The following is a 15,473-nucleotide window of genomic DNA, read 5'->3' as shown; positions in this document are numbered from 1 at the left end:
TCATTGTTCCTACCTATTATATATGACAGCTTTTTTGTTGCATATACCTACTAATATTTGGCAGGTTGTTGTTTTATACAGTTATTTATTGTCATCTCCATTTGAACCTATGTCACATTTTAAAAGACGTTTTGTTTTAATGAAAACCCTTAAGCAAAAAGCACACCCCTAAAACAAACAAAAAAATTGTGTACATCTTCAAATAATGAAGTTTAACCTTCCTGATAGGAACCATTGTCCCAAGTCAAGAGCTGCACCTACAAGCATTAATTAACCTAAAATTAAGATTATCCATGCTAAGACACATGTTTTACAGTCTGTGCTCCTACTTGCATTATTTGCTGTCTGTTCTTGTTTTTTCTTTATTTTCCTCCAATATGTGAAAAACAACTTGCATGTTTTCAGAAATCATTAACTTTTAGTCTTAAGAAATTATCTTTAAATAAAACTAAATTACACATTGTTGTAGTAAATGCATTAATGTGTTTAGTTATCAAAAACACTGCTATCCCTTAGTCACTTCCAGTAATTTCAAACTTTGTTTTTTATGCCCTTGTACCTTTTAATTTTACATTTTACTCAGTTTTGCTTTAGTATCTTTAATCACATACAATAATCACTGAAAATGCTTTTCTATGCAACATGCAGTTTATATCATAAAATGTCTTGTGCAAATACTGTTAAGAACAAACATTGTTTTACTTGGTTACTTTCCCCTTTTTATAGGTTCATAGGTTCATACTAGGCTATCTGCCCTAGGACATTTATAAGCCTAGCCAGAGTTGTGTGGCTTTCACCACCCCTTAGGTTGAAGAATACTATACCCATTAGTTTGCCGTGCCTCTGTCCAGCAGTGATACAGAGATGATCCCCGGGGTAAACCTATGATCTCCCATCCACTGGTCAAGATTCCTCTTGAACAGAGCCAGCGAGGTGCTCTGTCTCGCATGGACCGGGATTCTGTTCCACAGCATAGGGAGTCTCTGGGTGATGAATCTGTCCCTCCAGCACGTCCTATTTATATCCGTGTTGAGGTTTAAGTCTCTTGCTCTTGTGGCTCTGGTGGATTTGGATTTTTGAGGTGGAGCATGTCCATTAATTCGGGTTGGACATGGCCTTGTATGTCAGGCACAGGTCACCTCTGAGCAGACGGTATGCGACTGAATAGGGCTGGAGTTTCTTCAGTCGGGCAGCATATGGCATATTTTGAGCCCCTTTATCCTTTTGGTGAGGACCTTTTGGGGTCTTTCCAATTGCTGCAGGTGTCTGGTAAGATACATTCGAATGGGGCATTGTACTCAATCATTGGTCTGATAAGTGAAGAGTACAGGGGAACAATGACCTCCCTTGATCTGGATGTGAATCCCTTCATAATCAGGTGGGCAATGTAGAAGGTCCTCCTAACCACTTTGGCAATGTGAGTGTCAAAAGAAAGGTTACTGTCAACTTGGGTCCCCAGGTTCCTGATAACCTCTTCTGTGCTTAATGGATTGCCACCTATGTGGTAACTTGGGGTTACCTTGTTTTTACCAAAGGGTATGACTATACATTTTTTGGCGTTTAGCTTAAGGCCATGGCTCTGGCACCAGTTATCCGTTTCTGTGAGACCTCTCTGAAGGATATCTGTGTCTGATGGATTTTCAACTATGGCGCCCAGTTTGCAGTCATCTGCAAACTGTCAGCCACAATCCTCCTATGTTTGCCTGCACTTCTGAAAAGTAGATGCCGAACAAGAGGGGGCCCAGGACTGAGCCCTGTGGGACACCGCTTGTGACCGGCTTGAGTCTGACATGGCACCAGCAACTCTAACCCTGTGGGTTCTGTCCTTGAGCCAGTTTGCAACCCATCTTGTGACATATGGGTTTACATTTAAGCTGGTGAGCTTTTCTATGATACCTGAGTGGGGTATTGTGTCGAAAGCTTTTGCAAGGTCAAGGTAGGCTGTGTGAACTGCCTTACCCTCATCAATGGCCTTGGTGACTGTTTCAAAAAAGTCGACCAAGTTCAAGAGGCATGATCTGCCCTTGACAAAGCCGAATTGGGTAGGATCCAATGTCTGTAGGTCCCCTATGTCTTTGAGTTCCATTATGATCCTCTCCATAGCTTTGCAGACCAGGCTTGTTAAGCTTATGGGGCGGTAATTACCAGAGTCCGTAGAAGCACCGCCTTTGTGGAGTGGGACCACAGTTGCCACTCTTTGGGTACGTATCCTGTGGTAAGGCTAAGATTAAACAGCAGCCTTATGTGTGGGTTTAGTTCCTCATTGAGTTCGTGTAGCACACAGCTGGGGACACCATCCGGTCCCATTGATGCTGTGTTTTTAGCTTTAGAGAGAGCAGCTCTCACCTAGGCATTTGAGATGATTGGGAGGCTACACTCTGCTGGGATAGATATTTTTCCTTTTGGGGGGGAGGGAGGGGAGAAATTTTCACTGAACCTGTCTGCCAGTATGTTTGCAATGTCTGTAGGTTCAGTGATTTTTGTATCATTTTGGACAAATTCTGAGCATATCTGGGAGTTTCCACCCAGATTTCTAACATAGCTAAAGAAGGCCTTATGATTGTCTTGAGTCCTTGGCGATTTTTCTCTCAAAGTTGGCCTTGGATGATTTTATGAGTGATCGTAGTTTTTTACTAGTATTGATCAGAGATGTCTTCCCTTTTAGGGATTTTGCTCTATCTTGTAGTAGCTTTCTCCTCTTGTTGTAAAGTTTTTTTATGGCTGGGTTCCACCAGATCGGGCGCTTGCCTTTGGTGGAAAGGGTCTTGATTTTATTTGGGATTGCTTGATCCATGCAATCCTGAAGGTGCTCGTAGAAAGCATTTGTAAGGGATTCAGCAGCGTGGGTTGTGGTTTCCAATGGCTCAGGGGCCTTGAAGGATACCACACCAGTCTTAAGAAGTGTGAAGTTGGCTTTTGAGAAGTTCTTCATTGTGGTCTTTTTTGTTGGGGGTGGGGGCGGGATGTGGATCTCCAGTGAGATTAGTTTATGGTCTGATCTGACCAATGAGGGATATACTTCCGGTGTGGAGCATTTTGTCCCCATGTTTGTGATGATCAGGTCTAGTATATTTTCACCTCTTGTGGGAATGGTGACAAGTTGTTCCATAGCATTTGAGTTTATGAACTCCAGGAACCTTTGGGCTAGGATATTGGGGCTTGAGTAATGTTCCCAGTCTATGTTTGGGTAGTTGAAGTCACCCAATATGATGGTGTTTGGAGAGACATTTATACTCTCCAGTGTCTTCATGAAGGCTGTGTGGGGTTCCTGAGTTTGAGAGGGTGGCCTGTAACATGCTACAAACTGTAGAGCAGTTTTGCCTATGGTTAATTGCACCTGAATGGTCTCTGATGCTTCGTGAGTTGCCACCAGCCTGGAGGTGTGGGTATCCTTGATGAATATGGATACCCCCTCCTTTTGTGGTACGGTCCGGGTTTTGGGGCCGGAACGCATGATATGAGGTAAAACCTGATAGTGCCGGGGGTGCTCTCAGGAGCCTTGAACCAGGTTTCAGTCACAGCACAGACATTGATGTTCTCCATACTGAGGAGGGCTTCGAGGGCGTGCATCTTGAGATTTAGACTTCTGGCATTGAGCAGCATTACCCTTAGTTTTTTTCCATTATTGTTTTCTAGGGCGGTGGGTTTAGAATTTGAGCCTCGTCTAAAAAGCACTATGGGGTGGCAAGAGCCTTTGCCAATATCCAGAAACCCAGGGTGACAGGTGCAAGCCGCCCTTATGAAGCAGCGTGGCTTGTCAAGCATGTCATTCCAGGCAGACAGACATTGATCCCCTTAGAAATGACCAGAAATTAAGCAGCAATTATTAAAACTGATCATTTTGTCTCTGTATTGTGGCATCATTGGATCCCCTTAATGACACACCAGAAATTAAATTATTATATAAAAGATCATTTTGTTCTCATGTTGTGGCATTCTTCTTGGTGAAGGTAGGATACTGCTCAGGGTCAGGGTCATACCAGCCTGGGCTACATAATCTGAGCTCCTTTATGTCTCTTTTCATGTAGTCCAGGAGTGCGTCTCAGGTCATTCACACCGGCATGGACAATGACTGGACTCATACTTGTACTTGCTGTGGAGTGACCTGAGTGCTTGTGTTATGTGGTGGATTCTTCTAGCCCGACAGGCAGCTTACTGTGACCCTCTCCTTGTTCAGTCTGGTGAGTGGGGCGTCAGTGTGTCTGACTATGGAGTCACCTATGACAAGTGTGTCTGGCATTGTGTTTGCTTAAGGGCTGTGACTGACTGATTTGCACACTGACTTTGTGATCATGAGTTGGCAGTTGTTATGTCATGAGGTGGCAGTTGTTTGCTTCTCTGCCTTTGCTGTTTTGTGATTTGATCAGAGCCTCAGTATGTCTTTGTGTGTTTATGTTTGATTTGTGTTGATATTCTATGTTGAGTTTATGGTGTGTGTGGTTACCTCCTCCTGTCTGGTTTTGCCAGTCCTGAGTTGAGAGCTCAGCCTCCAATTTGGCTATATAGTTGCATCTCTCATGTATTTGTGTTTTGGAGAGGAGGGTTGTTGTACATAGGGGTTGTTGTAACATTGCCTCAATATTCCCAGATTCACCAGCTGAGCAGGAGAGGATGCTAGCAACTGACCCTTTGACATGCTAGAAGAAATGAAAAAGTTTGCTGTGTAACTGAGTCAGTTATAATTTTCTTTATTGTCGTCCTTAGCATTAATAAACTAAAATTGGGCATATGTCTGTTGGTCCTCCAACAGGTTTAACAAATTCATCAAAAATCAGTCTTTTTCACTATTTCTTGTAAAGCCATATTTCGTAAATGTCTAAAAATCCAAAAAAAGCAGTTGCCACCAGTTTGATAAAGTATTTATTCATCTCTGATATAACACCAGCAAGTAAAACAGCAGTTTAAACAGCAAGTAAAATCCAAATCAATGTAAGTGCTTTTGGGTTGTTTACCCTTTTTCATACAATGCATTATTGATGGACAAATATTTAAAATCCTTGACAACCAATCACTATTCAATACTAAACCTGCCTTTTTTTTAAGGGCGGGCTTAATGGGGGTGACGTGTATGTTGAAAACAAGGATATTGAACCACTTGTCAGTCATAAGGCTGAATAATGAACATAATGCTCTCACACATTTCAGCATTTGCAGGACATCATTTCAAGTTTATGGTTAATAGGACTATAATGAAAGGGAACAGAGGGGGCGATATAGTAAATAAAACTGAAATGGATGAAACTAGGTAGATCATAAAATTGACAGCCCATAGGTTTCCTGGCCTCACTGATGTCATCCTCATTAAGCCCGCCCTTAAGAATGGCAGGTTCAGTATTGAATAGTGATCGATTGTCAAGGATTTTAAATATTTCTCTTTACCAGTAATGCATTGTCTGAAGAAGGGTAAACAACCCAAAGGCACTTGCATTGATTTGGATTTTATTTGCTGTTTTAACTGCTGTTTTGCTTGCTGGTTTTATATCAGAAACGAATAAATACTTTCTCAAACTGGTGGCAACTGCTTTTTTGGATTTTTTGACATTGGTTGTTTAAGTGGCTGCCTTTGGTGAGGTTTTCCTGTTTTTTGGACTTTATATTCCATAAATGTGAGTGATGCTTTATAGTCTCACATTTATTCAATAGTTTCAGTGTTACTGGTGGTCTTCCTGTTCATCTCCATTTCCTGACCTCAGACCTTGGCTCAAGTCCAGTGTACTCTCAATTCTTCTAGTCACCTCCGTGTTTTTTTCTGTTTTTGAAGCATTTTTCTTTATCACATTGGAAAAGGTTTCACTGGCAAAGTCTGTTTATGAGCCTTACCATCAGAAGAATGAGAAGCAGAGTCCCCTTCTCTTTGATGATGTGACGTCCTTCCTCTGGGCCAGCAATACAGGAGCCTCAGTCCTCACCACTGACACTGGTGAGGGGCATTCATTTGGAACAAAAATAGATCCACACAGTATTTCCAGATGCAGCACTCTGCACCAAGCACAATTTCCTTTAAGAGCATACAGGTTCCACACACCTGTCCTGTCGCTGAGATTCCCCTCTTTCTCACCACGCTCTATACAAGTCTCCACAATGACCACAGCTGTAGAGCGGAGTCCTCAGCCGAGAGTTCCAAGCCAAGTCCTCCACTATCTTCTCTGTGAAACCTGTGCTGCGTGTTCCTGCTCCAAGTAGCTGACATACACACTCTTTGAGATTTGATTTTCAAACACATGCACATACCCCTGGGAAATGCTGACACAGATTTATCAGCTATGCCCCTTCTTCCCAGACTTTAAGGTAGATACTGCCACCAGAACACTCCAAAGCCAACTACTCTAAGGCCCTTGCCAGGGTATTATACTTAGTAAAATTAATGCTAATGCAAATGGTAGTGTTTGACCAATGCAAGAAGGATTTCAGAAGCAGCCAAAAGTGTCACCAAATAAATATAAGTACTCTCAAAGGTTAGAAAATTTTCTAAAAGACCAGCCACAATGAAAGGTTTAAATATATTTAATAATAAATAAAAGAATATGAAAATAATATCTATTTTCAATAAAGACCAGAATTTCAGTCAAGGAACTATTAAAAATAACAGATGGCTAGATTCACACCAGTACAGAAAAACATTACTTAACTAATCTCATTATGTTTTCCTGACTGATGTAAAACTTTACTATTCCCTGATTACTTACTAAAGCTAGACAAGATAGAGTGAATGAGTGGTCTTCCTTCTTGTCAAGTTTCACAACAGACCACCCTGAGACTTCTGTCTCATCTAGTATTAAAACATTATTTCAGTGCTGGATTACAGAATGACATCACATACATCTGGTCACCTGACTTCTAATTTCCACACCACCACCTTTACTAGAAACTATCCCAGAATCTTGCACATGTGTATTACCATACACACACACACACACACACACACACACACACACACACACACACACACACACACACACACACACACACACAACTTTGCTAAGATGTGTTATAGCACCTGGAAGCATTTCAAAAACGTCCATCCTTCAATAGTAGCAATTAGTTCACCCCTAAGGACAATACAGCAGGATTCCTAGTCTGGTTGTCATGGACATTTTGTCTCTGGCTGCAATCAGAACTGCAAGATACAATCTTTATGGCCTAAACCAGGTAATTTAATAGACTATTTTTCAAAGTAGCCTAGACTGAGATTAACTTCTCTTCCAGTATCCCCTGTTGCAGTATATTTATTTCAACAGTTACAATACAGTCTGACATACAGGCATATTTCTTTTCTGTCCAACAGGACCCAGTGTTGATACCTTTTTAACACAAGCAACTTTACAAATACATTTTCAACACAAGCACCTGTATAAATCAGTTTGATATACAAATGGCATATAATGCTTTACAAAACTCCAGATAACTATGCTGGCATACACATCCACTGCCCTACTTCTGCTGGCATAGGTGGCAGTACCTCACATCATCACAGATGGCTCACCCATTTTTGGGGAACACTTCTCCCTTAGCTTTTTCTACATCAAGAAATGACTGATCCTCCAGGAAAAATATTCTGGAGGCAGCTAGAAACAGCATCTTGAATCTCACGCTTGCCTCTCTACATTCCCTGATTACTGGTAAACATTTGCTTCTCTTCTCCCTGGTGTACAGTGAATAATTATTTTCCCCAAACACTCTACTGCCTCCATCTTTAATACTTTGCCCTTCTGCCACGTGTTAGGATCAACTATTTCTGCTGGCATGATTGCATCTTTACTAACATAGGTCTTGGCTGCTTTCTCATGGTCAAATTTGGAGCATACACATAATGTGCCCTTCCAGGTAACACATCCTGCTGTGGAATACCAGTCCAGTTACCTGTGCTTTCAAAAAACTAATAGCCTGTTCCTTCCAGTTTCTCTGGTACAAGAGAAAGTATCAGGTTTTCTCTGCATGCTCTGTCCTCTAACTCTGCCATTTTTGGAAATAGCTGCTCTTGAGCAGTCTTATACCCTACCTTTTCTTCATTTCGATCTCTGATTTTTGCATTTTTGTCAGTTCATCTGAATAGCTGTTTAAAATATTTTCCATTGATTTTAGCCTTTTGTTAACTGAGTTTGTGTACTCCTTCAGTTTTCATTTATTTTAATCAGCTCTGAGCACATTTGACTTTTTTCCCTAAAATTACCAATAGTTACAGAGCTGTTGTGTTCTATATGTATTGTCTTTTGTTCTGTCTCTCCATTGTGTAGTTTACTTATATTATAGCATATTACCAAAGGTATAGTTCCCTTAGTTATTTATTTGCAGTTACAGATACTGCCCTTGAACATTTGTCAGCAATGTTCAGATCTACAGTTTGGTGTGTCATTTGAAGTACTAAAGGATATTACCTCAAATAACTTTTTGTTACAAAGAGGCATGTTTACTGCCTTTGAAGTCATTGGTATTGATAATGGTGTGACCTTTTATACTGTCCTGAAATGAGTATACCTTTTCTTTTGTGAAAGTCACCAGCTTCTTTATCATTATCCCATACTCAATCCATTCTAATCCATTCTGCATTACTTTAGGTAAGTGCTGCCATCTGGATGTCCTTGCATTGTTTAATGTCATGTTTCTGATATTTCTAGGATCTTGCTATGGGGACAGATGTTGAAGGAGAGAAAATAAAGGACCCAATGAAACTCATTGTCCCTGTACTTTTGGATTCAGCTGTCAGTCCTTATAACAAAATTCGGATTATTCTTCTCTACATTTATTACATGAACGGTACTTTTTCTTATTGCTTGTGTGTGCATTACTGTGAAATATTATTTACGTTATCAAACATAATTTGCCTGTTTGCCTATTTGTGACATTGTCCTTTAGTTTTGTTCAGAGGTTAACATTTTTAGGGCTTGGTTTAAAGACATTATTGTTAAAGATGCCTAAGTTTTTTGTTTTCTTTTGTATTATCGTCTTTAGGTGTAACTTGGACTCATTTGCCTGATGTGTGACATTGAGCAAGTTACTTAACCAGACATTGCATCTGGTTTGCCCTCGAAAAGGGACTGTATCCAGTGTGGCCTACCTGGTTAAAAATGGGTATAATTAGTAACGGTCATCCCTGTTTAGCTGATCTTAAGATGAAAGCAGGTGTGATGCCCAAGCAGTCATGCATTCACTTGTCATGTTGCATATCTGAAGTAAGTTAACATATGGATACTATGTAGACAATAAAACTGTATAGTTACAGGCTCCTTCATAAATGTAGTGACTTCAGAGGGGAGCTGGGGAAGACTTCTGAGGTAATAAAATAATATATTCAGGAATTTCTTAAACATTGTAGAAAAAAACATTAAACCGCCAGGAACCTCAGCATAATCTTCCAGGGAGTAGTAAAAAAACAGCAGTTACATCTGACATGAAACAGTAATAACAGCTGTTCATTAAGCAAACTTCTCCAGCATATTCCATTGCTTAAACCTTTAGTGTACCACACTTTAGTAGCAGTGCACTCTTTTTATGCAAAAGTTAGGTCTTTAATACTATTACTACTAATATTTACCCTACCACTTACCCTATCTAGGGTTGAAAGCTTTACATATATCACAAGCAGAATCTAAATGTGCTGGGCCTAAATATACACACTTAGAGTGTGCATCAGGAAAATGGAATTTTTATGGCTGGAGGCTGTACATTTTTTAAAACCAGGAGGTTTTTCAGCAGTAATCTAATCGAAATAAATAAATAGTAGAAAGATTTTGTTTTTGTAAGAAAAGGAAGAAAAAAGAGAAAAGGGGAAAAAGGAAGTATTACCAATGATGGTAATTCAGGAAAGGAAGATTACCAGCATTGGTATTGGAGACTTGTACTAGTACAATGTAAAAGACAAGAGAGAATGTGTCGCTGTAAAGATTTTAAAGAATAAGTAGATAAGTAAATAGAAAAATGTGCTCACAAATACTACTACCCGAGAGTTTGCAGTGACCAAGTCCATATGCTAAGTTGGCAAACGAAAACTGAGGTATGTTAAGGGGCTAATGCATTATGGATAAGGGAGGAGCTCGAGAGTTTGTGTTCCACAAGCTGGTAAAAGCATCAGAGTCAGATCCGATGATGGAATCATAGGAAATTTCTAGGCTTATGGCTGTAGGGTCCTTACTAGCCTAGCAAAGTTCTTACCCTTATTTCCACGATCAGCACCTATTGCCCTTGTCCAAGAGGGGCACAGATGGAACCCTTGGAGTGAATTTACGGTCACCCATCCAGTTGTCCAGATTGCGTTTGAAGAGGATCGATGAGGTGCTCTGTTTGACATGAAGTGGAAGTCTGTTCCAAAGGTGTGGTAACCTCTGGGAGACTAATCTGTCCCTCCAGCAGGTTTTATTAATGTCACATACCAGGTTAAGGCCTTTAGAGCGAGTAACCCGCATACCATTTGACTTGCGGATCTGGAGCATTTTCAGTAACACAGAGTCAGAGATTGCCTTGCATGCAGGGCAGAGATCACCTCTGAGTAGTCTGTATGAAGCATAATAAAGTGACAATGAATTCAGACGTTCCCCATAGGACAGATGCTGAAGTCCTTGAATTTTCCTTGTGAGGAACCTTTGTGGTTTCTCTAATTGCTGCAAGTGCTTAGAAAAATACATACCAAAAGGGGCATTGTACTCCATTATTGGCCTGATGAGGGAAGAGTACAGGGAAGTTATAGCTTCTTTTTTTTCTGGAAGCAATGCCCTTACTGATAAGAAGAACATTATAGAATGCCCTTCTTACCACTGTGGAGACATGGTAGTTAAAGATAACATTGCTGTCAACCTATGTGCCCAGGTTTTTCACCTCTGATTGGATGTTTAAGGATATTGCTATTGATGTGGTAGTTAGGAACATTGCTTTTACCGAAAGAAATGGTAATACATTTGTTTGCATTAAGTTTAAGGCCATGACTTTGGCGCCAATCATTTGTTTGTGTAAGACCTTCTTGTAGGATGTTGACATAATTTGGAGATTCTATGACCGCTCCCAGTTGGCAGTCATCAGCAAACTTTGTCACAGACCTTTAGTTTTTGCTTGTACTTCATACAAATAGATTCCAAACATTAGATGTCCCAGGACTGATCCCTGTGGAAAACCATTGGTTACAGGTCTGCTGTTGGAGGTGGGTTCCGCTATTTTGACTATATTAGTTCTATCAATGAGCCAGTTAGTGACCCATCTAATGATATAAGGGTTGAAGCATAGTTGGGCAAGTTTGTCAATGATGCCAGAGTTGGGAGATAGTGCCAAATGCCTTGGCTAAGTCCAGGTAGGCCGTATGCACAGATTTCCCCTCATCCAGGGCCTTGGTGACTCTCTCAAAGAAGTCCACCAGGTTTAACAGGCATATTCTCCCTTTGACAAATGCAAACTGAGTAGGGTGAAGTGTTTGGAGATTACCTACATCGTTGTTGACAAGGACCGTGATGATTCGCTCCATGGCCTTGCAGAAAAGGCTAGTCAGGCTAATAGGTCTGTAGTTCCCAGAGTCAGTGGAAGCACCACCTTTGTGCAAGGGAATAACAGTGTCTGTTTTCTGTTCAGCTGGGATGAAGCTGGTGCTTAGAATATGACTGAAAAGCGTACCCAATGGTGTTGCTAATTCATGTTGGAGCCCATGTAGGATGCAGCCTGGGATAATATCAGGTCCCATAAGTGCTGTGTTTTTAGCCTTAAAGAGGGCATTTATGACCTGCTCTTTAGAGATGCATGGAAGGGGACAGGTGGTAGAGATGTCATGGGGTACATGTGGCAGGGACAGTGGAGTGACATTTTTATAGAACCTGTGGCCAGCAGGTTAGCTATGTTTACAGGCTGAGCATATGTGGTATCATTAAACTACCAGTACTGCACAAATCTGGGCCTTTCCTTTTAGGTTACAGATGTAACTGTAGAATGCCTTGTGGTTGTCCTTTGTTGAGGAAGCGAACATTTGGACTCCTAGTTTGCTTTGGATGACTTCACAATAAGTCTTATTTGCTTGTTTAAGATGAGGAGGGAGTGTTTCCAGTTTGAGGGCTCGATCCCTCTTACTCTTAGACAGAAATATCTTCCTCTTATTGTAAAGCCTGTTAATGGCATTTGTCCACCAGGCAGGTTTACTTTTCCTTGAGGAGCTTGTTTGGTCCTGTCAGGTAAGGCCGAGCCAATGGAGTTGTACAGGTGTTTGTGTAAAGCACTGGTGTAGAGCTTGGCATAGTTGTCAGTCCCATCTGAGGGAAGGAGGTTCAGTGAAGCTATTTATATCCTCTCATAAGAGGTTATAATCTGCTTTGGAGAATTTTGTTTTTAGTTTAGTTGCTGCTGGGTGGAGGTTAGGTGTGATACTTTGAATGAGATGGATTTGTGGTCAGATCTCACCGGCAGGACCTCACAGTGGTGGTGCTACAGTGGTTCCCCCATATTGGTGCGCACCAGATCCAGGATGTTAGCACCCCTTGTGGGGATGTCAGACATGTGGTCCACAGCATTGGAGTTAACGAAGTCAAGGAACATTTGGGCAAGTGGGTTTGAACATGAGTAATTTACCCAGTCAGTAGATGGGTAGTTAAAATCGGCCAAAACCATGGTATTTGAATGCATCTTGATAGACTCAAGTAGATCCAAATAGGCAGAGTGGGTGTCCTGATTCATGGAGGAGGTCCTGTAGCTGGCAATGACTTGAGTAGGTGTCCTACCAACAGTTAATTGCACCTTGTTAAACCAATCTGGAGTTGTATTTATCTTTCATGAATATTGACACACTGCCAACTTTAGTTTTCATGCCTTCAGTTTAAGGTTTGAATGTGTGGAAGGAGGTGTATCCCAGTATGGCTGGAGTGCTCTCCACAACCTTGAACCAGGTCTCTGTGACTGCACAAATGTCTGCATCTTCCAAGGTAAGGACAGCTTCCAGTGAGTGCAGTTTCATGTTGAGACTCCTAGTGTTTAGCAACATAACCTTGAGATTGTTTTTAGATGAAGTTTTTACATTGGGAATTTTGTCCTTGAGACACCGCCTAAAAAAGGCATTATGTGGGTGGCAAGAGCCTTAGCCAGTAACCATAATCCCAGGGGTCACAGATGAAGACCATCTCTGCCAAAGCATTGAGGTCTGTCAATCATGTAATTTCAGGCTTGACAGATAGTGGATACCTTAGAGTGACACATGAAACTAAGCCAGTTGTTGGTCAACAATTTTCTGTTTGTATTGAGACATCATCCTAGGAGAAGGTAAAATGCTACTTAAGGCTGGAGACATACCTGCCTGAGAGACATAGTCCGAGAGCTATGTATCTCTTCATATAGTCCAGTGAGGTACATCTCAAGTCATTCACACCAACATGGACTATGACAGAGTCATAACAGTACCTGTTGAGAGTCTTGAGTGCATGTGTGATGTGGCATATCCTGCACCTGACAGACAGCTGACCGTGACCTTATTCAGCCTGGTGAGAAGGGACATCAGCATGTCTCACGATGGAATCACTTTTATTTATTATTTATTTTATATTTGTTGACCAGGAAAGTCCGATTCGATGTGTGTCCATCTTCAGAGGCCCGGCGAGAAAAGCTCCACAGTTAAATTTTAAGCAAAATGTAAGGTGAGTATACAGAAGCATTCAAATTTACATAGATAGTACCAGACTTACATTGACTAGTAACATAGCATTCAAGCTTAAATGGACAATCCCAGGGATTTTTTTGTTTTGATTCAGCCTTTGTTTACATTTCAAGTTTGCCTTTTTGAGCATGCTCACCTTTGGCTGAGGGGGAATGGGGAAGAGTGCCTGCAGGAAGTTTCAAAGGTGTTAGCCAAATTCCATCTTAAGTTGCAGTTGTACTGACAACAGATTTCCCTGTGAGCCATTCATTAGTTTACTGTGTGCATTTTACCCATTGAGAAAAATAGCCTTTCAGGCATTTTATGACCTAACTGCTGCTGCTGCTACTCTACAAAGCACATCAGTAATGCAAGTTTTTTAAGTCATTAGTTAACACAGTTTTTTGTTTCTTCCATTTCATATTTTATTCTGTGGTGATTGTAAATCCTGGCCAGCTGCAACAATTTTATAACATGGCTTCTACCTGTAGAAAGCATCTGAGTGAGGCAATCAGTAGTGAAACCATAGATGTTATGTAGTCCTATCTTGCTGTAATTCTTGCTGGATGGATTCGGAGCAGACCTTCTGCTCCAACTCGGCCGATACGAAGGCTCGAGAGCTTTTACTGGCTCAAGGATAACCCCCTATCCCATGGTGCATCACGGCAATTCCCCAGATCTCTTTTGCCGCAAAAGCTTTGAGGTTGCCTTCTTACTGGCTCATTGGCGAAGTAAAAATTTTCGATAATTTTATATACTTTTCACCATATTTTCTTCACTTTTTCTTTTAGCTAGTATTTTTCCTATTATCTGAGTGATTGTAGTGAGTGTTTGTTCCCATGTCCCCCTTTCTTAGGATTGTACGGCCCCTTTTAGTTAGAGGGCCGTAATTGCCCATTTAAATTAGAGGCCCTTTCCTCTCGGAGTGCTAGTTCTTTCTTCTGAAAAAAAAAAAAAATCTTTCCTCTTCTCCTTATATAATTGTTATTGGTTGGTGGTTGTTTTTTTCTTATTGGTAGAAATATATCTAAAGATAAAGAAAGAGAACATAAAGAGCATCGCCCTTCTGGTTTTAAAAAATGCAAAAATGCTCTCAGAAAATGTCTTTGACACTCATACCAGCTGTGTGTACCATCTTGGAGAGGCTCATTTACAAGAACCCTGTACTTTCTGTCACGCATTCAGTACTAGGGTTCTTAACGAACGAAAGAGAAAACTAATAGACAGAGGACTTATGGCTAGTTCCTTCCAAAAACAGCTGGAACAATGTCAGACAGTCCCCCAAGACTCGTAAAAGGAAATCTCAATCAGTTTCAGCTTCGGAACCATCAAAAAAAATCCAAAGCGACTGAGCCGAAGAGTTCTGCCTCTGATTCGACTTCATCAATCTCTGTGCCATCTGTTTCATCAGTGCTGAGACAACCTGCTACGTCGAGACACTCTCCTGTTTTAGAACCGGTCTTGCTAACCTTGAGATCTCCTATATTGGAAAGAAGGAGATCTCCTATCTCCACCCATTCCTCCAGGACACTTTCTGATGAAGATGTCGAGCAGGTGGTGAAGAGGCTGCTCTGTGATCTGGCTGGCTAAAATTTTGGCTCCTCCGGTCCCAAAGGCTCCGGAGCCATCCCATCTTCAGGCTACTGCTCCTCCTCCTGTTTCACCCTCGGAGTCTACTTCGGGTCCTTTAGTGCTGGAACCTTTGGTTTCGAAAATTCTTCCTGCTTCCTCGGAACTGATAACTCTATCCTCATTGGCTCAATCTGGAGCCGAGGTGTCTGGGAGCCAATGCTCTCGGATCGACTTCGAGAGGGGATAGTCACCCCGTTTTTTCTTTGGAACCGACCCTCTCTCTCGGTGCTTCTACTCGTGTGAGCTCGGCTCC

The 15,473-nt window shown here is 41.3% G+C and overlaps 1 protein-coding gene across 1 annotated transcript in view; it reads left to right on the top strand.

Annotated features, from left to right (window-relative positions):
* The window catches only part of LOC122810712 (syntaxin-binding protein 2-like), a 1,751,886-nt gene that overhangs the window by 1,277,911 nt on the left and 458,502 nt on the right, over window positions 1–15,473 (top strand). The window contains exon 15 of the mRNA XM_044082277.1: window positions 8,616–8,754. Coding sequence (XP_043938212.1) covers window positions 8,616–8,754 — 139 coding nt within the window. The remainder of the gene's footprint in view (window positions 1–8,615; window positions 8,755–15,473) is intronic.

Source organism: Protopterus annectens, chromosome 9.part0, assembly GCF_019279795.1.
Source record: "Protopterus annectens isolate FY-2018-M chromosome 9.part0, PAN1.0, whole genome shotgun sequence".
Taxonomy (NCBI): Eukaryota; Metazoa; Chordata; order Ceratodontiformes; family Protopteridae; genus Protopterus; species Protopterus annectens.
The sequence above is the reverse complement of the archived record's forward strand: the minus strand, read 5'-3'. Positions and strand labels throughout refer to the sequence as shown.